Here is a 27,532-nt window from a genome sequence, read left to right as displayed (position 1 = left end):
AAATTATGCTTCTTGTACAGTAATCCAACCTTCTTCCTTTGCTTTGTCCACAATCCTTTTTATTTCTGCTGATAGACGATTAGTGGGGTCCATCCTTAGTGGTCTGTAGAACCTACGGTTGTCGAAGTCACTCACCTCTGTACGTAGGGGCGTCAAGAATAACTATAGCTCCCCCTTTGTCCGCTGGTTTCACAACGATGGAGTCATCTCCGGATAGTTGTTGGAGTGTCAATCGGTCCTGTTTTGGTAAATTCTGGAAATGTCTAATGTCTTTTTCAAAAAGGTCCCTTACGTCTTGTAGCGCAGCTTTTTCAAAGGTTGTGATCTGTGCTGGAATCAGATGGGCAGGAGGGTTGAATGTTGTCCGTAGTCTCAGTCCTGTGTTCTTTGTGTCCTCTTCTTGTTCGTTCGCAGGCTTATCCTGGAAGAAAGACCGTAACCGGATTTTGCGAACGAAGGAAGCCAGTTCCTGTTTAATCTGGAATGTATTTCCTTTATACATTGGAACAAACCCCAAGCCACTATTTAGGACAGCTGTCTCATCAGCTGTTAGTGCACGATTGCTCAAGTTGACGATCAAATCACCTCGTTGCTGCTCCCTGGTTGGACAGGGGGTTTGGTCATGCTGCGTGTGGTCCTGGAGGCCGGTGGTGAGCTCCAGTGCACATTTGCTGGTTGGTTTCTTCTGCGGCCCCTTGAGAGGCCTTGGTCATACCCTAAAAAAGGCTGGTTAGGAACCATGTTGTATGGTTGAAAAGGATCCATAGTTGGTTGAAACTGTGGTTGCTGGAAACCATAGGGGCCCGGTGGCCACCATTGAATTGGTGCCGGACAAAGTATCCTCCTTGTTTCTGACCCCTAGTCCTTCTTTTGGATCCTCTCCACCCTAGTTTGTTGAGGAATCCAAGTCAGTTGATCCTTCTTCACCAGCTGAAGTAGAGTAGTTTGACCCGTATCTCTTACCTGTTGCATTAAATTGGGGAGGTACATAGGTGTCATTAGTGTAAGGGTACACTTTGTCAAATGCAAATTTTGCAAGGTCCTTCTTAAATTTAGTTATTTTGGTTGCAAGGACTGAATCTTTAAATTCCTTATTGTTTTTTGTTTCGTCTGCGTGTTTTTTGTACACCGAGGTGACCAATACTGATTTTATCTGGGATTCTAATGTCTGTATCTCGATCAGGATGGTATCCACAATGCATTTTGCAGTATTAATAATCAGTATAATCCAGTCCCTTGTACATCACCAGGCGATAAGGGACCACACTTTCAAAAAAGATTTGTCTTCTAAAAACAAACGTGCTGCATTAGTGATAGTAAGGCCAGTTGGTGCGCAATTGCCTCTTAAATATTCGGTCATAATTGCACCGTGTATGTATATGCGGGAATGCGAACGTTTCAGTACCAGTAGTTTAGCCCAGTCATCACTTGGGGCGGAACTTGTGTTTGGAGCAGTGTCTATGATACTTGCTGTTGTTCTTATTGCTTGGGCAACAGCATCATCATAGGTTAGCCCTAAAAACTCTGCCATATCGAAGAGTGTCGAAAGTGCTTACTCTAGTCTGTGTCACAAAAGGATATAAACAAACAGTACATACAAGGGATTTGAGCGGTATAATGATGTCAGAAATTATTTAGGACTACCAAGAGAAGGACCCGCGGCCGTAGCCGCACAGTATTAATAACACAAAAACAGGAGAGGAGGGTCCAAGGGAAAGCGTTTATAGACCTGCAAGAAAGATATCCCCTATCCAAATATATTAGTAACACAAATAAACCTCTGGTCTGTGCAAATGCGCAAGATACTAGTAGATAGTGGCTAAATGTCTCGCAACAAAAAATACACTGGGGAGAGATCCCTTTAAGGACGAAAAGCTCTCAATCACCATAGGTGGCATGCTTCATCATATGGGTTTCTCCCCCGAGTGGGAAACCTAGTCCCCCTAGATACATTCCAGATTAAACAGGAACTGGCTTCCTTCTTTCGCAAAATCAGGTTACGGTCTTTTTTCCGGGATAAGCCTGCGAACGAACAAGAAGTGGACACAAAGAACACAGGATTAAAACCACGGTCAACATTCAACCCTCCTGCCTATCTGATTTCAGCACAGATCGCAACCTTTGAAAAAGCCGTGCTACAAGACGTAACGGACGTTTTTGAAAAAGACACTAGAGCTTTCCAGAATTTACCAAAACAGGAACGATTGGCACTCTAACAACTATCCGTAGATGACTCCATCGTTATGAAGCCGGCGGACAAAGGGGAATCTATAGTTATTCTTGACACCCCTACGTACAGAGCTGAGTGCCTTCGACAACTTGACAACCGTAGGTTCTACAGACCACTAAGGAAGGACCCCACTAATCGTCTATCCGCAGAAATAAAAAGGATGGTGGACGAAGCAAAGGAAGAAGGTTGGATTACTGTACAAGAAGCATCATTTCTGGTCACACCCTTTCCCATCATCCCTTACTTTTATGTATTGCCGAAAATACACAAAGAACAGCGACCACGACCAGGGAGGCCGATTATTTCCGGCATCGGGTCTATCTTGGAGCCCTTGTCAACCTTTGTTGACTTTTTTCTGCGCCCATTGGTACATAAGATGCTAACTTGCATCCAAGACACAAAGGATCTACTACGTCTGCTTGCCCGAATCTCCTTTGATGTAGAACAGGATTACCTGGTCTCGTTTGATGTTGAATTCCTGTATACCTGCATACCGCAGGAGGAGACCCTTGTCACAGTGGTGACACTATTGAACATCAATCCCAGCGACCGCATTACTCCAGTGCGCTGTATCATGGCATGTGCACGTCTGGCAATGACAGAGAACTTATTCAAATTTGAAGATTATCTTTATTTACAAACATCAGGTACTTCGATGGGCAGTGTCTTCGCCCCAAACCTGGCAAATCTCGATGTACACCACTTTGAACAGACAGAGATTCTACAAGAACACAACCCCTACCTCAAACAAATCTGCGTGTGGAAACGCTACATACACTATCTGTTTCTGGTATGGAGGGGGTGCCCCTGATACTATCACTTCTTTTCACCTGTGACTCAACACCAAAAATGATTTTCTTAAATTCACCTTTGATTTTTCCAATACCAGTCTCCCCTTCTTGACATTCGGATATTTCCTGAGGGAGCAGGAGTAGGGAAGGAGTTATATAGGAAACCGATGGCTCGTAACTCACTCCTCTCATATCTGACCTACCATCCCAAGGCTCTCCGTGAGAATCTGCCCTTTGGGCAATTTCTACGGATTAGGAGAAATTGTTCCTCCATGGAGAAATATGATGAACATGCCAGTAATCTTACTTCTCAACTTAAAAAAAAGAATTATCCTGCGAGTACTATTCGTAGATCAAGAAAGCGTACTGCGAATAACAGAGAGGCTCTGATCGCAGTGATACCTCCGTAAGAAGAACAATCTAGGCTTACGTGTATTAACACCTTCTGTAGTTATTCAAACCAGATAAAGAGCATTCTCAGACATTGGAGAATTCTCAATATTGGAAACAAACTTTTGCCTCGCCCGCTATTTGCCTTCAAGAGGAGCACTAATATCAAAGATCAGGTAGTGCACACCCGGCACACACCCAATAGACCATCTGATCAAGAAATCCTGTGGGGTCTACCACCTATCAAAGGACACTTTCCTTGTGGATCCTGTGCCGTGCGCCCACAGACAAAACGGACAACTGAGATTGACAATGGAACTAACAGACCGTGGATGTTGACAAAACATACAAACTGCAACAGTGATAAACTGATATACTTGATCACATGCCCATGTGGGTTAAACTACGTGGGTATGACGACGCGTAAGATCAAGACAAGGATATTGGAGCACAAAAGCACAATTTGATGCAAAAAGCGCTCTACCAAGATGACTAATCATTTTCTCGACATGAATCACACTGAAGGAGACCTGAACTTGGACAGTCCTGGAACAACCCCTGATTCCTGCCCACATCACAGACATTTCTAAATTGTTGTTCTGAAGAGAACAACGGTGGGTGCATAGACTGAAGAGTGATACCACCCGTCTCAATGACTATTATTCCTTGGTTAGCATTATAAATCCATAATTGCTGAATCCTTACATATTCTCATTTACATTATAGACTATACCGATAACCACTAATTTGTCCGGTAGTTCTCTGCCATACACTGGTAGCACAAGAACTCCTTCAATAGCCATACTCATGGTTCTCTGTTTTCCACAATTCAGGGTGCAACATAGACATGTGGTGGTGCGCTATTTTTATTGATCATACCTCACCAATGTTTTTATTTATCATACTTCATCATCTTTTTTGGTATACATTAAGACTATCCTGTCTCTTTTGCCCCACTAATGGTGGCATTCTGCACGTTCTTGAGTAGGTAGTCTATCAATGATGAGTTATGAGCTGGTTAAACCAAAACATGGCGGTTCATCGCACTTTCTGCTACGACAGAGTAGCGCTATACTCAGTTTGTGTGTACAATAAAGCCCTGTCTCAATTTGCATTCTACTAATAATGTGGTATATACATGTCACCACATTACAACACAGTCGATCTCTGTATCTTTTATAACAAAAAAAGCATTGCACTCAGCGGGACGTGCAACAAAGTTTTCTCAAAAGAGTGGCTATGCGTCTTGACACGGTGTCTCAAACAGACATGTGCAGTATGTCACACCTTTAAATACATATGCAGTTTGCCGCGAGGTCCACACACACAGGCACCTGCATTAGTCACCTATGGGTCCATGCACAGGTGAGCGCGATGCAATCAGCGAAGAGGCACCAGTTTCTGGAGAGTACTTATACCCCAGATTATTTCCCGCCGGTACCTCCGGTCGCAGCTCATGTACCACGACGGGGTACCGATGGAGCGGTAAGTGCCTCTGAGTGCTCACTGAGGTTTTGTTTCACCTAAATTTGTATCATAGCTATGATTGAATGTGTCCTTGTACTAAGAGAGCCTGTACCTTGAGAGTATCTGTCAGTTCCATGACACCCCAATAGCATTGATTTTCAGCATGGCAGCTCCGACAATATCATTTGGCTTGCCCTGGGTAAACCCTAATTTATCATGCATGGGTTCTATCTTTTTTTTTAAAAGTGACCTGCATGGTTATACAGCTCACATCTTGTTTGGTCACACGGTATTGTATTAACATCTTTAAATAAACAGAAATCTCTAGAGATCGCATCACCATCTATCAACAACGTTCCCTGGCGTCTCTGGTTGATTACTAATGTCACTTGATGTGGACTTTAGCAACATAACCCACACTTATTTGTGAAGTAACTCATGACCATAGAGTGTCTTCTGTCTTCCTTTATTTAGACTGTGTACATTTGTGATCAACAGACTTTGTCTGTTTCAGTGTCAACATTTAGCTTTTCAATGTTTGGCACATGTTTGTATTGTGTTGCCCCTTCCCATATCTGTTGCCAGGCTGAGGTGTGGCCGCTTATCCAACACATTGGGTAAGTGGATCTATTGAAGTAGATATGAATACCTATTGGGTTTGAGGAGATAGAATGCTTTCCCTTCTCCAGTAGCACAATTTCTTTTAGATAACTGTTTACTGAGTGTTCGACTTGTGGTGTCTGTCTTTGTTTTGTCTCACTCATACAGGTACAACCAGTAGAATCCGAAAAGGATAAATAGGAGTACTGGTTTAGTATCCCTATCTCTTTTCTCCATTTTTTCACTTTCACACAGCAGCAGCTTTAAACCTTCCGGTCCTGATGAAAGCCTAGATACCTGTTGTGACACTTAGGAAGAAACATGTCGACCTTTTTATGATACAAAGCAGTTCAAATCCATACTGCTTGCTGCACTGTTTTTAACCCTACCAGTGTGAGCAAGCGAATAAAGTATTTTTTGCCCCCACTAGGTAGTTTTAATTTCACCACTTTTTGATGCACATTGCACTTGCGCTGCTTCCTCGCCATAGTATTATCCATCTATGGGATTTTAGCATCCATGAGAGTGTGTAGAAACACCATAAAACATCCCTGAGCTCCTTCCTCACTGTGAGTAGGTTGTAGCCCTCAGTGGGACTAGGTTTACCACTGGGAGGAGAAACCCATATGATCAAGCATGCCACCTATGGTGGGTTAGGGTATTCGTCCTTAAAGGGATCCCTCCCCAGTGTATTTTTTGTTGTTTGACATTAAACCGCTATCTTCTAGTATCTTGCAGAGAACCGAGGCTTTTTTGTTACTATAGTAAATGACCATGCCTTTTTATGTATGTGTTGTTTTTAAAACAGATAAATAAAAGTCGTTGTCATTTACAATGCCAATAGTTTATACTCTTGCAAATTCGAGACCTATTGCTTCACAAATGAGTTCGGCGCCTGTGCTTTGTTTTAAAAAGCGTTAGGCGAGAGAGTGCAGGCAGGACAAAGCTATTTGAGATAATTCTGCTCGGAGGCTGTAATTAAAGCCTACCGAATAAGAACACACGTAACGGGGGCTGTCGCCATGGGAGGTTTCAAAATGAGACAAGGTGGTACTAAGGAGGGACTAAGCCTATTGACCAATGAACAGCCACAGTTTACAGTGAACAATGACACAAACCAAAGAAAAGTATGGGTGCAAAGTGGGCGGAACTTCAAACCCGTACCTGAATACAGCGTGCCTCGCAGAGCAGTGTATGCACTGGCCAGGCTCGACCTAAAAAATCGGGCGGCAGGGCCTTGAAGAGACAAGGAGTTAAGCTATGGAACTGCATCCATCCAGAAATCAGATCTCTGTAACCATTATTAAAGTTCAGGAAAGCAATAAAACCTGCCCTTTTTCCTAATCCAAACAAAACTGCAAGGGTAGGCCTCCAAAGGAAGTTATTTAGAGCCAAGGGACTCCATTGTTGCGCTTTTACTAAAAAAAATAAATAAAATTAACCCTGAACCACCGCCGCGCTGCCTTTCAGCTTCTGAAATGCGTCCATTGCCACGCCCTCATCAACTCACTTTCATTTCGTTCTCCAGATCTATCAAAATGATGGTGTGGCAGCCCCTGGCCCAGCATCCACCCAGCCTTCTCTGTTAGCAGTTGTCTTTCCCTCCGCTATATTTCACTCCTCAGAAACACCCTTATTACACTTCTCATGGCCCACCTCTTCCATCAGGCTCATTCTCATATCCCTATCCGCTTTCCTTGTGTGACTCATACACACTTGTATGCCTCAATTCATCAAGCCCCTTGCACACACCTCCAGTATATTGGTCTACCTTTCTTAATTCTTCAAACTTCTGTCCTCGCCGTAATCTACTCACAGTGCTTTAAATTTGTCATTAATCCCCTTTGTTAAGAATCTGAGATCCGATCCCTCCTCTCATATCATCATCTTCTTTATCAAGTAAATTTCTTCTGTAAGTGTTCAAACAGCTTATGTTCATATGGCTCCCTCTTTGCCTTTCCTTCTGCATTAGGTACTTGCTAAATATAGGAAACCTTTTAATTGTCTCATCATTGTCTTTAAGGCAGTACACAGCACCTCTTTTTCTCCCATGACCTCAGTGACGCATGTAAACATGAGTGTTGTTATTGAAAACTCCCAGTCATGTCTCTGCCCGCAGGCACCCTATGATCCCATCTGTATTCATGAAATACCAGCACCTCGTTCGTAAAACTGTCTTCACAGCAAACTGCAGGCATTCAAGCCTCAAGGTGCAGTCTCTCCAGCCTCGATGACTTGTGTAGCTGAGCTACACAGGCAACAAGACTCCCCTAATTGTCTTGGACTACCTCACTTACCTCGCTGTGTTTTTTGGCACCAGGCCAGTGCCGAATGTATTTCTTTATTCGCACAAAATACTGAATTTTATGTGTAATGCATACTCGGCTATATTGCCATTCTTCAATCTTCATTACAGGTATATTTATTTAGCTGTCTTGCTCCACCAAGTTCTAGTAGACCGTTTTGTTGTGGTGCAAATGCTTTATCATCCAAAAATAAAAACACTAAAAAGCCAGTAAGCTACTATGCTCGGTCTAAAGTGCAAGATGAAGGAGAGAAACAAACCACGTCGGAAAACCATTCTAGATTTTTCAAATGTTATAACCACTGGTCAACTAAAAACGACTTTTCAGAAATGGAATACAGTAGTTTATATGCTTAAGGAGAGACCAACAGACTTGGATACAGGCACAAGAAAATGCAATACAAAATGAAGTTTCAGTCTCTGAGCTTAAGTTTCCAAAAGAGACTGAATTTATGGTATATCCAACTTCATAATATTAACACCGCTAGAGAAAATGTAAAACAGGTATACAAGCATTCACAACCCATGCAATTGAACTGTGACTGCTTCTGTTTCACAGAGATAATGTGAACGCCCACACCTGCACTATGAAATGGGAATGCCTGGCAGAAGGTTTGTACCACAGGAGAGGGTGTCACAAATGAGGGATTCCAGTTAATAGTCTTAAAGAAAGCCACAGGTGAGAATTATTGCCTTGCCCAGAATGAACAAGCGCCTTCCCTGAAGACTATACATGACAAGCATTGGTATAGACAATAGGTCTCGCTTTTGGGATCTTATAAGTATTTAGTTATGCAGCACAATATCCTTGGTGAAACAACATTAACTGTTGCATGGCTAAACACTTATAAAGTCACAAAGGCGAGACCTATTGGCTATGCCAATGCTTGTTATTTAAATGCTATTGAGAGGGAGTGCGTGGAGGCAACACTGCAACAGAGGGCATTGGGTGGAGCCCTTTGACACAGTCATCAGTATCTGCGCCATAGCACGTTTTAGTTACAGTAGGAAGGTGGGAGGCAAGTGGCAACAAGGATGAGGGAGGAAGGGGGTGAAGCAAGCAGGAAGACAGAGCGAGTATTGCGGGGAGGCAAGCAGCAAAACGGATAAGAGTGTTAGTAACAACACATACAATGAAGTGAAGGTGTGTGGCGGGCAAGCAGCCACACGGACAAGGGACAGAATGAGGGTGGTGGCGAGCCGCAACACTGTGGAGAGATAGAGGGTAAGGGGCAAGCAGCAACACAGACAAGGGAGGGGGAGAGAATGAGGGCAGGGGCAAGCACCAACATGAATGGGGAGGGAGTGTGGAGGAAAGCACCAACACATTGCCCGGATGATGGGAGGGCGAAAAGAACACAGAATGATGAGAAGTACAAGAGGGGGTTATCTAAAAAAGACACACTCTGGTAGTGTGCTTGAACATAGAAACATAGTGCGCCCAAGAAAATGAGCAGCGGAAGGACACAAGGAGAGGGACAACGAATGAAGACTACAGTAGAAGACCAATGATAAGTGAGGAAATGAAAGGGACAATGAAGCTTACCGATGGTAAGCAATGTGGGCAGCCTCTAAGCCCACTGCGCCTGTTTCCCTTGCGGGAGCGAGGAGGAACCATCTGTTAATTACAAACAGATGGGTTCAAAGCTCGCTCCCGCAAGGGAATCGCCAAACGTGCACGCGTTGCCATTGAAAGCAATGCAACGCGTCCACGTTTTGGGGCCAAAAACTGAATCTATTCCTAAAAGTCTCCTCCTATGCAGCGAATGCGCGCTGCGTAGGCGAGACCTAAAAACAAAACCGCATTATGGCTGAATCTGGATCACATGAATGTAGTACCTACACTAGAACAGACAAGGGTCTTGCTATAGATGCAAGAAACTTGGAAAAGAAAATGAGTCTTTCCGCATTTGCCTCTCTTATACTGCATCAATTTTGATTCGTATGTTTCTGTATACTTACATTGGTGTAGCATCGTATGAGAAATGGTGCCCTCAAGGCTGACATGTTTGTTAGGTGATCTCTGAACATCTAATGAGGGGCCATGGCTCTGCACTGTCTAAACACCCTTTAACCTCCACACCAATGTCATGTAGTTGCCTATAGCTCTCTACCCATTTGGCTGTTACCTTGCCTGATGCAGGGAGAGTTTGAATAAGGAATACGTTTGTTGGAAAGTGGAGTATCTTAAGCCAGCAATGGGACATGGTAACTTTGTGGAGCATGTTATTAGTGTATGTTTTTTTTTTCATGTGCTATCATGCAGTGCCTACACTTTCCAGCTCACCAGTTACCCATTTCACAGTCACTTTGTATTTGAATTGGGGTAAGCCATGCAATGGCATAGTTGAGAAGAAATGTGTTTAACTAAGAATGGCTCACAAGGTGGATTGCCAGTTGACATGGCAGTATGAGTTTCACTCTTTCTGAAGTGGCCATATGCTGCACTTTACTTAGGACCAATGCAGAATGGCTTTTATTTTCAAGGTCCATTGCCTAATGCAATCTCCTTTGTGGGGAGTTACACTGGTTAACAGTGATTGTCTTCTATATTTATCTGTAAATGTGACTGTCTTCAACGAAATTAGAATGTGGATTGGGAGCCAGTCTGCATAGATATTAATTTTCTGGGAAGTCAAAGAAGCCACTGGCGAGGGTGGCACTGTGATTGGCAAACCTTTGATTTATAGCCTGGAATCAATACAAAACATTATATTTGTGGCAGAAGAGCAAATATAAATAAATGTTCCTGTTTGTAGTACATCTCCCAATAGTGCATAACAATAGTACCAAAGGGCTTGCTGGATAGATTTATTAGTAGTTTCTGTGTTACTGTTATTTTGAAGTGTAGCTGATGCAGCAGTGTAAATCCAGATCTAACTAGGGCATTTGAGTGCTTTCCGTTGGTGTGGCTAAAACTTGGCTCCATGCTATAATATACCTGAATGCAAACCATGAAGGTGCAATATTTTGCTAGTAATAGCTTTAGAATATTTGATAACAGTAAAAAATTATATTTTTAATTGTAACTGCAGAAAAGAAAGTATGATAATGTACGTGAAATTGTGTATATAGCCACAGATATAACCACAATTAGTAGGTTCTAATCACATCAATTGCAGTAAACAGATATTGAAGGAAGAATAAAGATATTTTAAACTCTGCATACCTAAATGTACTAAAACAAAATTATCATAATCACTTATTATTCTGCGTGTGGTATGAAAAAGAAAGGGCTGATCCATTACAGTGATTAAGAGAGAATTGAGAGAATTTACATATTTACCACCTCCTGATGTTCACAGATGTCGCTGTCCTCTTGTTGATGGAGATTTCGTCACTGTGCTTCATGGGCATGAAATGATCTCAGGGCTGCTGCAGGTATGCTGTAATTTTCTCGGGCACAGTAAAGCATCAGTAGCGCCAGGTATGATGACCAGGTTTGTTACTGTAAGGGATAAAAGGAACTGCATAGTTTATATAAAGATGTAGCTAATAAGCATATACAACTTGGCCAATGGGTTTGATGACTATGCTCTGTTTGGCGACAACAAATATAAATTTCTAAACTGAATTAGTCAAGCAACGGATAATAATAGATTAAAATGGGTATATTAGACATATTGAGTATATTTCATCTATAGATGAATCCATAGTATGAATTGCAAAATGTACCTGACACTTTACGTGAACATATCTTGTGATAAATCTTATTTTATTTAAATATATTAAACAGTACAATTAAAGTTACGAGTAGGTCTTAAGTAGGACATAGTTTGATTTTTTAATTCTATTTCAAGATTTTGTATTAAAATATTACAGATTCATAGCAATATGGAACACAAAATGCAACATATCATACACTGCCCACCTTCATCATCCAGTACTCTTCATTCAAGCTTCAACACAAAACGTATATTTGTATAGCAAGGCATCTCAAAGGAGATACTTTAAGTACTACAAATAATAGATATGTTCTGAAATATGATCTATTGCAGGCTTACAAAAGTGAGTCTTTCCAGTAACAGCAAAAAAAATCTGAACGACCTTCCGCAATATTTGACCTGTGCTTTGCAATGCGCAGTGTCCGTGTATTCAGATATTCTCTCATTACAATACACCATGTGCTCAAGTGTATCTGTATGTGTAGAAAGTTTGGCTTTCATCCAATGCATCACCACTTGCATTTTAGCAACGAGAAGGGCCATGACATAAGTGTATACACTGTTAAGGGATCACACAGTTGGGCCAGCACAGGGAGTAGAACAACTGCAATTTCAGACTTCTTAGCTAACAAATCAAGTTCCTCGCTCTAGAATTTAAACTCTGGAGAATAGAGCCATGTAATATGAAGAAAAAAACGTTATCGTCCTCCGTTTTGTTTTTTTCCTTTTTTCTTTTTAGTGTACAATGCCCTCTCACAATCTAGCCATACACTCCAGAGTAAGGTAAATCCATGAACACACTGAAATGTAATCAATTTTTTCTTTCTGTAATTAAAATAGCTTTATCTGGCCTACAACAGTATGTCCAACTTGCATTGGTTATTTAATACCCTAACACCTCTTTCCATGTGGGCTTAAGCCCATAGTTTTAGACCTTCCTATTTCCATCTAACTCTGCATACTTGAAGCTTGTCCTAAAAGCACCTTCCTCTTTAAATCATTTTAGCACTTATGTTGAGTTCTGGAAAGGGGCTGAGTTATTCTTGGGAGATGGCTTTTGTAGCCTGCCTTCATCTATATAAACAGCAGTAGCGCCATTGCGGTCATGCCATACCTACATCTGTATTCTGCAAAGTCCAGGAAGAACCTGTTGGGAAACAATTCAGCCACTACATTTATGCCAATATCTCCAGCATCTTTTTGCCATTTGTTTCCAGCATGTGGTGAGGGGCAGAAGAGGATTATACTATGTTTTTAATAATGGCAAGTAAGGCATTACACATCCAGTCTGCTTCGCTAGCTCCCACTACGCCCAGCCAGTTACCTCAATCACATCTACATCATCTCTCCTAACTGTTGCTAGTCTTCATTTTCTTGAGTATAGCGAGCAAAGTTAAGCCAAAAACGTCTCCATCTACTCACGCGTTAGGGGGATCTGTGCACTCAGACAGTACTTTGTATTTCACTCCTGTGCGACCAGATAATATAGAAAAGTCTATTACCGCCATTACCCCTTTTTTCATAAGCTGGGGAAGAACTTCCCATTAAATTTGCGCTATAATCAATCAATGGAGCACCTGCAAGAGCTGGCAAAAGAAACGTATTGGGTATGTGTATCAGGAGATTATTAAAGAAGTACAAAATTCTAGGTAATATTACCATTGTTGCAAACTATATTCGGCCCTGCATTGCAGTAGACAATCTTATTCAGTGTTCGGTCCCTGCTTTGAGATTCTCCAAGGCTGTCCCAAACTTAAGTGGGAGCAGATAACTCATACCCCAAAATATCACCTTTGCAGCGCATCAACAGGTGGATGAATCGAAGGCGGTGTTAAACCTCCGTTTCATGAGCCAATATATCCCCTAGATTAAGCACCTTACAGCATATTAAAACAAGCATTGGCATAGCCAATAGGTCTCGCTTTTCGGACCTTATAATTAAGTTATGCAGCCCAATATCCTTGGTGCATGGTTAAACACTTATAAGGTCCCAAAGGCGAGACCTATTGGCTATGCCAATGCTTGTTATTGAGAGAGATTGCATTCCATTTGTATTATAATAGTTTTACCTTTGCCTCGCAGCCTAATGAAGGCAAAATTGTGTTCGCTGATTTATTGCTGCTTTGTAATGGTTGTGGCAGTTTTGATCTTGACAGGCTTAGCGTTACCGATTACAACTAGTGCTGAATTCTCTCAACGATTCAGATGCTGGATTTGTATACGTTAGTTTTCCGATTTTAATCTGAGCGTGTAATCAATGCATCTGGAAACGAAGAGATAATGAATGTTAGTACTTCCCAAGGAAAAAATTGGAATATCTACAGTGGGCGACAAAAGAGTAAGGAAATAATAGCACGCGTGTTTTTTAGTTTGAGCTGTAATTTCCATGCGGTTCTTTAAATCTTCATTTTCACTCCGTTCCACGTGCACATTCACGAAACAAAACTTTGAAATCTGCGCACCAGTTTAGTGCCTCGCAATTGCACATAGTTTATAAACTTTAGGGATTTACAAAGCTTTCCAAGACTACTACTGGAATTTTGCTACAGTCGTAGAGTCGGGACTTGTTCTCACATCCTACTTACAACCATTAGAAGGGCTATCCTCACTCTGAGTTGCATTTTGCGTACAATACAATTGTGCATGGAAAAAATGCTTCACATGTGTGAGATTGCACTTTCCGTCAAATAGTAAATATATTTCTCCCTGAAGAAACCATTTCTCAAATACCCACCCCCCCCCCCCCAACCCTCCCTCCACCACCACCCCCAAGCCCTCCCAATATCAATTTTGGGGTGTTTTTCATTCACCTTCGTAACCCAGAAAATAGTTTGCTCCTACCCTTCACAAGTGTAAATTGACTGTTTACGGGATACTGATGTGTCTGAATGTCCATAGCCCACGTAATTCCGCTCTGCAACACTTATTCTCCACCCCTGGAGAAGAATTTGAAATGCCTAATATTAGACCTCCTGGTGGTAATATTGCACAAGGTGCTAATACAGACTTTAATCCCAAACCAGATTTTGCATTTCCCAAAAAAACGCTATTTTCTTATGTGAGACTCGTATGTGCAAATGGCTTTGAGAATGGGTTAATCAGCGGAGTGTTCTAGGCCACCTAGCTGGAAAGAGGTCCTGGGGCACCGCTCATAGAACCGGATTGGTATCGATACTCGGAGATACAAAGGCATCTTTATCAGCACATCACTTTAGATTACCTTCTGTTTTCCCGTCTCATGGTGAGAGCCCGGTGCGTCTTTGGATATATGCAACATGGTGTTGGGATTGTATAGTAGAAAAACAAAATGAATAGAGTAAATATTTATGATATTTTAATCACAAGTAATAAAAATTTGTTGCAGTTTGTTACCAGAAGCTAAATCATTTTAACAGTGATCAGAAAAATCAGTTTAGTTGCAGTGAAACCTTTAATTTGTAGCTATCTGCTATAAGACCGAAATGCATTTGAACTAAATTCACCATAGCCAGACACACTAAAGGGATGCTTGCAGGAGGAGGGGATCAATAGTTCATCGCAAATGGTGGCCTGTGGCAGATGGAGAATGAAGGAGCGGGGGTGGGGTGAACAAACATTCGATACCTAATGGGAGCCTCTGAAGAAAACATTGTTTTTTGTATAGTGTAATAATATCTGGCGATAATCACTGCTCTATGACAAGCCCCTCTTCTAAACAGCCAGTCTGACGCATGGTTTTTCATTCATTACTTTGTGCCTAATGAGCGTAAAGTATGGACTAAATGCTGCATCTATTGTGTTTTTATTACCATAGTACCTTTTCTTCAGATGAGCGTGTTTGGTACCCCTAATATAAGTATGCACTAAAGTAAAGCAAAAAACTAAAAGTATCTGACATAACATGATGTCACTATTTTTCTTCAGACCCTTGCTGTCAGAAATGTGGTCAGGGGCAGGAGGCAGTTGGGTATATTTACTTTTTTTAACACAAAATGCGGATATCAAAAGCGTGGGGTGCCAACCTGAAGTGTCAATCGTGAAGCTAATGGAAATCTCGGGCAGTGAAGTTTGAAATTGCTGGGAGTATATTTCTTTTAAATAAACTGAATATCCCTACGTGACTCGAAACAGTACACTCCGTATATGGCCCTTGCTATTTCAGCTAAATGTAGCACAATGCCACCCGTCGATTGCCCTCCAGAGCCTGCGATGGCCTTTTAATTTGGTTGCCTGTAGAGCCCCAAAGCCCGCGAGTGGTGCGCGCGCGCATTTCTTAAAAGAATTTAAGGAACGCAGCAGGGACAGTGCGGGGCCGCTGCTCACTCCCGAGCTCCCTAGGCCAGGGGAGAGAGGAGGTGGGACATGCACCTTCCTTTGGCCAATTGCGTGCTGTCTTTCTTAGAAAGACGCACGCAAAGGCCAATAGGATGTGAGGGGGAAAAAAAGCACACACACAAGCATGTGTTCAGAGTTTAAAGTCCTTACAAGAAGCCTCGCAGGGCAGCGCATGCCCACTGGCTCAGGCGAGACCTAAAAACAGTCAGTTAAGTAATTACAGACTCTAATTGCGTTCTAGATCACAAATTAAAAAAAAAAAAGTTTTATTGTAAAAATTTGAAAGTTGCCGTACAGAAATATTAATTTACAGATGCACAAAGAATCAGTGCCATTAAGGCTCTCTGTAAATAGGATAATACAATTGACTAGCACATCTTGTGATTCTGCATGTACCGATTGAGACCCATGAACCTGTATGTATGCACAATGCAAATATCTCTAACAGAAGAAAGCACTGTGCAGTGTGCTGCCTAGTTCTGCCCAATTACATAAGCCATGCCTCGCTGCCCACTGAACTGTTTTCTGTGGTCTACTTTAAACAGGACCCAAACTCCATGTTGCTGCTGCAGTATAAATGTTTCTTTAACTTGATTCGCTGTTCCACGGGTGACGTGTGTGCTGCTACATCTAGTGAGAAAAAGTAGTTTCTAGATCATAGTAAAATAAGAAAATAAAAATATAATTAACCCTTTCAAGCAGTTTTACGGAGCGAAACGGTGAGAATTGGAGAAGACTGGGCGGTCTTAGAACACGTTATAAATTACCCTTCTAAAAAAAAAATTTAAAACACTTAAATTGACTTACATAAATTCTAAATTTACTGTGATAAACCGTCCTGATCGTATTGCTGTGTGTCTCTCACCTTACACCAGAATATTTTGTTACTGAACTCTTTTTTAGAATCCCCTCCGACTCCCAACACACGCCCAGGTGGACTGACAGACGATACCATCACAAAGCTGAAAAAAGGACATGTATGTAGCATGTCTCAGATTCAAAACCAGGACGGCGTTTCACCTTTCGGCATTATTACACCGAATCTCCGATGTCTAACAAGACAGATGACCACTTTAAGAAGTCAAGCGTTGGCGGAAAACAAACCGTAATAAAAACATTCACAAGAGTTCCAATTATGTCACTGCTATGCCAAATGCACATACACGCATTCCACTGCAATTTCACATGTCCTTTTTATGTCAAATAACCCCTGCCCCCAGTTTCACACAAATGAGCCTCGACGCATCTTCGATCACCCCTTTGCATTTTAATTGTCTTTAAACTGTGCCGCGATTGTCCTGGGCTGCTTTGCAAGTGAAAGCGCTTGACGTGCTGAATCCTGTAGGAAAGCATGTCATGCCTGCAGTACTAGAATCTCTTTAAAGAAAATGGTGCTTACAGACTAAATAAGACGTACTATGTAACAGAAGTACAAGGTCCAGTCCTCATGGGAAGTTACAAATGCAGACAAGGTGGGAGCAGGGAGGGACTAACAAACCTATTTACTAATCAGAAGCCAACATTTATGAAGGACAGTGACACAAGCCAATGACCAATATGGGTGGAGAGGGGAGGAGCTTCCACTGCATACTCCAATGCAGCATGCCTCGCTGAGGTTCGACCTAAAAAAATGAACCCACAGTCGAGCGCAGTCGAAGATTAGAGTGCTTGGAAGAGGTCGATCAAGGCTTAAATAGCTGAATGTATGCTTATTCCCAGAAAGTGGGGTCCCTAGCTCTTACAATTTGCCACAGTGAAGGTTTCTGCTCACAGAGAAGGCTGGCAGTGGCTGGGTGTTAATTCCTTGAAATCAAAATTAATGATTGAAAACATAATTAAAAGGGAAACATTTGGACATCTGGTTCCAATTGGAACTGGGCTCGGAGTTCTCTCTGCATGTCTGCAATGCTGATGCGATTTAAATAAGCCTTGAGTGACTAATGCTGGTCAAAGAGGCGGAAGGTGGCTGGTGATGGTCTGTGAGAGCTGCAGAACAGCGTCTGTGTTAGCATAAGTATACCCTCATAGCGGGGTTTAAGATTCTGTCTCCCATCATTATGTGCCTACATAATGATGGAATAGATTTTCTGCCGTATGCATGGTAATCTCAAGTAAAGCAACATGTTTTTTTTTTTTCATTCAGCAGTCTGTGTGTGTCTCGAGCATCTTTTCTTAATGGATGACTCTTAAGAAGCAAGGTTTTTGTTTAGTGCGACCGTGAAACCCAACTTCAGGGTACAAGTCACTACGCGTGTTTTATTCATTCACACATTCTATCTGAGCTTGCTTCCCAGTTGATAGCTTTTGATAAAAAACACCCTCCCTTAAGGTATGTGTCCTGAACCACAGCCAGGGGCGTACAGACATTGAGAGTGAGTATAAAGCATTGTTCGGCTAGACTTGGCAGGGAGGAGTAGTGGTGGTGTAGAGGGACGGTTAATGAGGCCTGAAGCTAAGGCGTAGTTACACATTGTGAGATGATGGACATTGTTGGGAGGTAGGAAGACGTTTAGTTGAGGATGGCGGCAGGCAGTGCAGCACACATCACTTCTCCAGAAATTATGGCCTTTAGGTGCCAGTGACTTTGGCTGTGGTTGATGTGGCTGAGACGAGGCAGTGTTAATTTCCTACATATGTTTGGCTGTAGTGGGTGCTCATGCAGTAGAGTGGCTGGTAGTGACATTGAAGGTATTTGTCTTGAGATGATGTAATTATCCAAGGGGTAGGTTATGGTGGTGTGTTTTGGTGGTGTAGTCTATTGGGGAAAAGGAAGACCACTCTACACAGATGAGCGACTAGAGGTGCTAGGTGCCTTGGTGGTGGTGGCAGTAGAGAGGAGGATGATAGTGAAAGGGAAGGGAAGAAGGTATCTGCAGATTATGGATATAGTATAAAAGCTGGATAGAGTGGTGCATGGTTAAGTAAAGTTGAGGGAGGAGGCATTTACCTGAAGATTATGGATCCAGCAATGGAGTGGGAGCTGGTAGAACTTGGTTAGCAGAAGAGGTGGTATTGTGAAGGTCAACTCAGTCATCTTTAGATGATAGAAGTAGCCAATGGGTAGGAAGTGGTTGTGTGTTGTAGAGGAAAGTTTTCAAAATCAGCATGATCCTGGCCTGTTTTACTCTCTACAATTGGGAAAAAACAACAGAAAAGGGATGGATACAAATAACTCTACCTAAGCTTCCATATGCACTAACCTAATATTATGTATACATTAAATGAGATCAGCCATGCATTTTTCTTACTATTAAATATATATTTTCATGCATGGGAATTTCCATATACAAATAAAGTATGACATACATTAAGAAAGTACATAATGTTTACAATGAAAATGTTAATGTTTAATCATATTAAAATATTTTCATCAGGAATGAGAACTACTTTGTTATGCAAAACAAGTATTTTATATTCAGCCTTCAAAAGTAGGGAGCAAAAATATTTCTATTTCAAAGCCTTATCTGCATATGAGGTGATGGAGGGGCCTGGTTGCTTAATACGGGGCAGTTACTCAAGATATATATTTCTTTTAATTTTCCTTACAAAGGGTGAGGTGTGTCATGGCCATTCACAAGGTCACCAAACCGACACAAATTAGACGAACGACAATACGGCGATACCATCCCCTATTGAGAACAGACATTAACACTCTCAAAAGGTTCCATGTGAAAAAGTTTCATACGGAACTGTAGCCAGACACCGTTTGGGGTGAAAAAGCTGCATGTTTATTTTTGCGTTAATTAAGGGAAAAACAGCATGGATAAGAAGCGATCGGGAAGATGCGGCCTCTGGCTGATTTCCTCTGCCTGGTTGTGCCAGGAACTACTCACTCTAGGCCGCCACTAGCATTCAGGAAGGAGGCCCGGGGCAGCGCTGGAAAGAGCGTTGTCTCACGCCCGGAGTTGTTACGAGGAGCAGCAGGCGTAGTCCCGATTTAATTACGGGTACTTACCTCTGTGACTGACATGATACTTTAAACTATTGAATTTGATCCTGCGGTACAAGGTTGGTGTATCGGCCTGTTTCCATTTAAACACTAGTACAAGTTGTTGCTTCTTGCACTTCGGTGTAGGTGCAGTCGTTTTTGTTATAATGGTCCTGATGAAAGCCTAGATCCAAAAAATTTTGATCGGTATAGGCTGAAACATGTAGACCGTCCTCTGCTTTTTGTTAGTGCGTTTGGTCATTGGGCCAGTCCGCGCTATTACTTTGTTTTTAACGTTGGCACAGGGATATTCCTGATTAAAGTTATTTGTGTTCCTGTAGTCAATTTTAACTTACTTTCTTTACACTGCACTGCTTATATTCACCTCACTTCATCGATCTTTAGGAGATCACATTCCATCAGCGTAGATTAAAACATCTGCGAGCTCCTCCCATAGCTTTACACTGGGAGTAGTAGCTCCTCAGCCAAACTAGGTTTGGTTGAGAGGAGATCCCATATGATGAAGCATGCCACCACGGTGGGTGATGGGATTATGTCCTCTTGGTAAGGACTTTGTTAGCTTGGCTTTAGTTTAGTCACATTCAGGCACTTTGAGCCCATTTGGTTTTGTTTTGTGTTTGTGTAGTTTTCTACCTCTGGACTTTCGTGTTGAGACATTGTCAGTAGGGGGACTTGTCCAGGTTGGTTGTGTGATCCCTCAGACCCTTTCTTAAACTGGTTTTTCTGACTACTCACTCTGTGCCAGAGAGTGCCCGGAATTGCACAATTTTGCCAGAGATGCCCTGGTGCTGTCTAAGCGGTGCCTGGGTGAACCCTCCCTGTACTCTGCATCCCAGGGAACGATTACCAAGGACTTCACTCTGCACTTGGAGAGCTGAGAAACGATTACTCCACACTCCCTGTCAGACACTGCACACTGAAGGGAATAACAGGTGCTGCATCAGAAAGTGAACTTATCCCTGCGAGGGAGCGCCATGCGGTGCACACTCCCTTACAGTGACCACCGGGCTCTGTACACACGCTCCCTGCAGGGCACGTCACACTGTCCCCAGAGAGCAGCGGTCACTGAAGCCTCCCCTACAGAGAGCACCAGACCTGCACACTGCTTCGAGACCGCACCAGTCACTATACACTCCCTTCCAGGGACTACCAGACACTGCACGTCCATGCAGAGAGCATACGATACTGCACACTTAATTGCAGGGAATATCTGGCGTTTCGCACTGCTTTCAGCCAGCAAATAAAACAAACACTGCCCCCAGAGAGCACCAGGCAGTGCCTAAATACCAGCACTGTATGTGCCACAGAGAACCTCAGACTTGAATAACAGGCGTTGCTTACTGCTTTCAAAGAGCAACAGGAACTGAACCCAGAGAGCGCCATGCGGTGCGTACTTCAATTCAGAGACTGCTAGGTCCTGTACACTCCTTTCCAGAGAGTACCTGACAGCGCACGCTGCTTCCAGAGACCCCAGCCAGGGCGCGCTGCTCTCTGGCAGCACAAGTTATTTTTTATTTATTTATTTTTTTTATCACAATGAGCAACTGTTCTAGAAGAGTAGAAGATAATAGTCATCCGTTGTGGTGGAGAATTCTTCCAAAACCCAACTGTCAGATGGAATATCAAAGATATTGAAGTAAAAGCCTCACTCACATAATAGTGACATGCTTCATCATAGGCTATTACTCCACACCCAGAGAAGATGGTACTCTCCGGGCGGACTCAACCACAAATATACTGGGAGTTCTTAGATAAGTGGGTACTGGTTAAGCAGGGAACCAGATTCTAATTAAAAATACCTACGAGTATCCCTTCACTCGATCCTTTATTCTTGGGTACTCTTGGTATTGCTAAAAACTTCGTGATGGGGTTATTTTGAATCAAATTTGATTCAAATGTACCCTCAATTTGCTGCCAACATGTTTCGGCCCTATAACTAGCCCAGTCGGGTCTGGGGGCCTTCGTCAGGGCGATAAATATACTTTTCCTTTATATATCCCTGCCGTGTGTCCATGCACGTTTTTACATGCACCCCGAGAGTGAGGCCTACTGCACTCACCTTAGCGTGTTCGTATTCCGACGCCAGTAGTTTTTCTACTGGGAGATGCCTACTTGCACCATGCAGATCTCATGTGTAGGGGTGATCTCTTGTAGTCACACATTCGTCAAAGAGGACACCCGCTGAACCACCTATTCGGGACACATCGTCTGCCGTCGGATATATAAAGGAAAAGTATATTTATCGCCCTGACGAAGGCCCCCAGACCCGACTGGGCTAGTTATAGGGCCGAAACATGTTGGCAGCAAATTGAGGGTACATTTGAATCAAATTTGATTCAAAATAACCCCATCACGAAGTTTTTAGCAATACCAAGAGTACCCAAGAATAAAGGATCGAGTGAAGGGATACTCGTAGGTATTTTTAATTAGAATCTGGTTCCCTGCTTAACCAGTACCCACTTATCTAAGAACTCCCAGTATATTTGTGGTTGAGTCCGCCCGGAGAGTACCATCTTCTCTGGGTGTGGAGTAATAGCCTATGATGAAGCATGTCACTATTATGTGAGTGAGGCTTTTACTTCAATATCTTTGATATTCCATCTGACAGTTGGGTTTTGGAAGAATTCTCCACCACAACGGATGACTATTATCTTCTACTCTTCTAGAACAGTTGCTCATTGTGATAAAAATTGTTGGACGGGAGAACGCAACTGTGTCGTTCATTCTCTCACTCTCCATGTGTGATAAACAGCACAAGTTATTTCCCTGTGAAAGTGATTTGAAAGGGCCATCCACAGTTATGGGAAGTGAACAATGAAGGTTCATTCCAGTCAGACAGACCTATTGTAATGTACAGCGCGGTGTCCCTGAAGCGGGCGCCGCGCTCAACATTACAGTTAGAAAAATTAAAACATTAAACTTAGTGTGGCGTTCCTAAAGCAGAAGCCACGCTCAGCATGCACATTTTTTGTAAAAAGAACGAATGGGGTCCATGAAGTGAACGCTGCGTTCTTCTAAAAAGTAGTAATAATTAAAAAGCTTTGCAGCCAGTGCTGTGGGGGTAGGGGGCAGCCGATTTTAAAGTTAGAGCGGCATAGCGCTCTATACGAGAAGCGGTGGGCACGCTGCAAATACAAACAAAAAAGCAGCCACCATTGTTTATCCCCATAGTCAATAAACAAAATGGTGCTCACCCACATATAACGCCAACTGTGTGACTAGCCAAATTAAAGGTCCAGTCCTTATGGGCGGTAACAAACTGAGAAAAGGCGGTACCAAGGAGGGACTAACAAGCCTACTTACGAATCAGAAGCTAGCATTTATGAAGGGCAATGACATAAGCCAATTACAAATATGGGCGGAGAATGGGAGACGCTTCAAGAACATACCCTAATGCAGCATGCCTCTCCGAGCGAGCAGCGCATATGTGCTGCCCTTAGGCTCAACCTAAAAATAGTTTCATAGGCAGCAGTATCATGTCAGTCTACGTGTAAATTTGAAAGTGAATCCTCATTCTGCACATTGTTAATGCACAAAAATATAAACTGCACAAAAACGTCAACAGTTAAATTGTGGTGGACTTTGTCCCTGGTTCACAGAATCTCCAAATATTTCACTTCATCAGGCTTCCACTTGAGTGGCTATTCACCCACAAAAACACTAGTATTGTGTATGATGACAATTTGGATATGTTCCTATTTCATTGTAGACCTGAGTAGCCACTAGAGTTGATGTCTTTCCTGATAATGAGCATTAACTTGGTCTCTAAATTTTTAACATATATCACAGTGTTGTCAGCCTAAAGGGATATTAAAAGGGATCTCCCCCGTGTATAAAGACCGCACTAGGGGTGAAGTGTGAAACTCTTGAAATATACAAACCAACGCTCGATGCACAAAAAATATTTCATGGGATACAGCCGGCACCCTGTTGGGGGCCCCACCTTTGCTTGCTGCCTTCGAAAATCACACAAGTCATATGTCCCATGTAAACAAGCTTAAGAAGATTTCCCTTAGCCCATGCAACTGAGAACTTCCTGCATATAATGGCAACTCCAGTGCATTGAATACTTATTCCACATCGAGCAAGACAGCTTAAGCTGGTAAGTTCAGGTCCACTTAATGCAGAATGGCGAATAGGATCAAAATACTGTTAAAATGTCAAACTCACTGTACCAGTATCACAAGTAAGAAAGGAATACATTATGTATGGGTGAGGTACAAAGCTGAACAAAGTACAGGGCCCTCTAGCACAAAACCCACACGAGAAACTGCATATGCTGTGTAGTTGGCATTATTGCCCCATTCCCTGCCCTGGATTGGGGAGGGGCACCGTCTGCTCGAAAGGTGAGACGGCCCACCAAAAGTCATGCATATACTAGTAGGGATATTCACCTAGATAGTAAATGCCAGGTTCTCATAGACCTTGTTACTCAAATGCTAAACTCACCATAGACCAAGGAAGGAGTGAATACCTTGTTGTACTTTTTAGAGGGGTTGTTGTATACATAGCTGGATGGGATAGCCATAGTAGGTCTGGGAGATGAGCCGAAGGGCTACATCATTAATTAAGACCCTTGCAATATTCTAAGCAGGGGACCAATATTCTCTCAATTGGAGACTTGGTCATGCAATTTATATATGGTATGCTTGTGAAGTGGAAGTGTTCTGCTGCCCATTCGGCCACTGTGAGGAGTCTCTGCGAATGCCAGTGGTGTGGATGCAGATTTCTGTAGTGGTAAGGGACTAGCCATCGTTGCCTATAGGCTTAGATGTCATCCGGGTCGGAAGTCGGGAAGGATTGTCAGAACAGCAGACAGGCAGTAGGGAAGTCACTGGTGCCACTTGGTACATTAAAAAGAATGTTCTCTTTGTACAGACATAGAAACTTATGTTGCAACAAAAAACCTAATACCATTCACCCACTCACAAGCGTTCGGACAAGGTAATAACCATCTAACGTGTAGTGTTGGAAAAATATCAATAGAGGAACTCTTTAATTCATAAAAAGCATTAATTGAAATTTATTAATAAGATAAAAAGCATATAACATAATCACGGTACATCACAAATTAAGGAAGAATCAGACACAATGGTTAAAATTTAAACCTCAACCGTGACAGTAAGGTGAGAAAATGTACATATAATTTATAAAGCAAAACTTTCAATATAAATAAAAAATTAAAAGAAACCCCACACAAAGACATACATGTAGATGTGTAATAGGAGGAACAATGACAAACATCCAGGTTATATCTTGGATGTGTGGATTTGTTGTACCAGTAAGCAGACAGTCTGGTGACAATGCACCCTAGTTACTCGGAGTTCTGTTCTGTGACAAATTCCACCAAATAATTTATGCGTCGACGCGTTTCGGTGGTATGTTATGATAAAGACCACCTTCTTCAGGACTGACAATTTGAGATTCCTCCACAGAATACCTTTAACAAACGTCCATCACTGTCCCAAGGATATTGTTGACAGGCAGGTTGGCAGTTAGGATAATGCCTATCTTTTGTGTGTATCTTTTGTCTTGATCCAACAAGGTGGGGCCTCACTGCATACATGAGGTTATGTTCATTATCTCGACGTTTTTTATAAAAAAAGTTTCGTGAAAGTAAGGCAGATCCCGAATCTATTTGGTTGATCTTCAGGGATGATACGATCTCCTAAATGGTGAAACACAGATGGGTAATTTGTTGAGTTCCCAAAGCGTCTATTTATGTGAGCCGTTCAATCAGGGCCAGAGAAATGTTTGTTTTGTTCACCCGAAGTTTTGGGTGTTGCTGCATCAATAGCGATTCCGGAATCGTGCGACGTTTGTTTGAACGCGTACCGCTATTGATGCAGCAACACCCAAAACTTCGGGTGAACAAAACAAACATTTCTCTGGCCCTGATTGAACGGCTCACATAAATAGACGCTTTGGGAACTCAACAAATTACCCATCTGTGTTTCACCATTTAGGAGATCGTATCATCCCTGAAGATCAACCAAATAGATTCGGGATCTGCCTTACTTTCACGAAACTTTTTTTATAAAAAACGTCGAGATAATGAACATAACCTCATGTATGCAGTGAGGCCCCACCTTGTTGGATCAAGACAAAAGATACACGCAAAAGATAGGCATTATCCTAACTGCCAACCTGCCTGTCAACAATATCCTTGGGACAGTGATGGACGTTTGTTAAAGGTATTCTGTGGAGGAATCTCAAATTGTCAGTCCTGAAGAAGGTGGTCTTTATCATAACATACCACCGAAACGCGTCGACGCATAAATTATTTGGTGGAATTTGTCACAGAACAGAACTCCGAGTAACTAGGGTGCATTGTCACCAGACTGTCTGCTTACTGGTACAACAAATCCACACATCCAAGATATAACCTGGATGTTTGTCATTGTTCCTCCTATTACACATCTACATGTATGTCTTTGTGTGGGGTTTCTTTTAATTTTTAATTTATATTGAAAGTTTTGCTTTATAAATTATATGTACATTTTCTCACCTTACTGTCACGGTTGAGGTTTAAATTTTAACCATTGTGTCTGATTCTTCCTTAATTTGTGATGTACCGTGATTATGTTATATGCTTTTTATCTTATTAATAAATTTCAATTAATGCTTTTTATGAATTAAAGAGTTCCTCTATTGATATTTTTCCAACACTACACGTTAGATGGTTATTACCTTGTCCGAACGCTTGTGAGTGGGTGAATGGTATTAGGTTTTTTGTTGCAACATAAGTTTCTATGTCTGTACAAAGAGAAAATTCTTTTTAACCTAACAGTTATTGGTGCTCTATCTCTTTGTACGTGTTTGAGCCCCTCTCCTTGTTTTTCAAGCCACTTGGTACATGCCAGACACCTTCCTAATAGTCGTCCAGTTTTGGGCAAGACTAGAGTATATGGAACAGATCACATCTTGAGTGCCCCTAGCTCCAGCATAGGTCCTCTGCACTGAAACCTGCTTTATGCAGCTTGGAGGAGGACTGTTAAATTTATCTTCATGAATCCTTCATTCTTTTGATGAGAGTACTATTTTATAAACCTTTTCTTGTGTGTTTTGGTTTCTTAACCAAAGTAGAATAGTGATTGATGCTAGTACGAGTATAGTTAGTTTAGCCCATCTCCTACAATAGATGAATGCTCTTTGTGACACCACACACATCCTTACCAACAAGCAGAGTTTCATATAGGGAGTCAGTCGCACATACGTATCACGCGCCACCCCTTCTACAAGTCACTATACCCACCATCTTCTTCACCCCAGCCTTTCAATAGTCACAAGCATGACTGATTCTAAGATTTCCCTTTTGACCTTGCTGGGTACCTCCATGTCGTCGGTTGCATCTTCACCTAGTTCTTTAGCAATTTCACTTTGCAATTGTAGTTTCTTCTTTTCAAGCCAGAACTGGAAATGTGTGTTCCCGATGACAGTTCTGGCCGTCTGTGTGTAGGTAGGTCCACCTCCGTTTCTGGAGCAATGTAAGCCCGCGCCCCCTAATTGCAAACCCTTTTCTGTCCATGCTTCCTGCTGACAGTGACGCAACTTAATTATAGTCATGTTTCTTTTTATGAACCATTCTAGAAGCTATGGGAAATACAAGGCTTTAGAAACATTTGCAATTGATCCTTCATCTTGGGACAGTTTGTGTGGTGTGGGCCTACAGTTTTGTTTATTTGAAAAGTTTTATAAAAAAAAAAAACATGACCCAACAGGGTACATGTTAGCAAAACAAAATAAGTTAAGCAGACATATGGAAGTCATCATGGTTAAAAGGAAACAAAGTAGAACATGGTTAAAAGGAAGGTCCAGGAT

At 42.2% G+C, this 27,532-nt stretch overlaps 2 protein-coding genes across 5 annotated transcripts in view; both read left to right on the top strand.

Moving 5' to 3' along the window:
- Positions 1-27,532, top strand: part of LOC146821632 (uncharacterized) — a 76,726-nt gene that overhangs the window by 48,600 nt on the left and 594 nt on the right. Inside the window, exon 2 of one of the 3 annotated variants that reach the window (XM_085612683.1) lies at positions 11,089-11,164. The exons of 1 other annotated variant lie outside the window; for it this stretch is intronic. Coding sequence is in view for 1 of the 2 variants with exons in the window: in XM_085612682.1 (XP_085468808.1) it covers positions 11,144-11,210 (67 nt within the window). In the remaining variant the exon portion in view is untranslated. Of the gene's footprint in view, positions 1-11,088; positions 11,211-27,532 lie in introns of all 3 variants that reach the window. One more of the 3 variants, XM_085612682.1, reaches the window with a different exon arrangement.
- LOC146821633 (uncharacterized) overlaps positions 1-27,532 on the top strand; it is a 76,726-nt gene that overhangs the window by 48,600 nt on the left and 594 nt on the right. The window lies entirely within an intron of this gene.

The sequence above is a fragment of the Triturus cristatus genome, chromosome 6, assembly GCF_964204655.1.
Source record: "Triturus cristatus chromosome 6, aTriCri1.1, whole genome shotgun sequence".
Taxonomy (NCBI): Eukaryota; Metazoa; Chordata; class Amphibia; order Caudata; family Salamandridae; genus Triturus; species Triturus cristatus.
The sequence above is the reverse complement of the archived record's forward strand: the minus strand, read 5'-3'. Positions and strand labels throughout refer to the sequence as shown.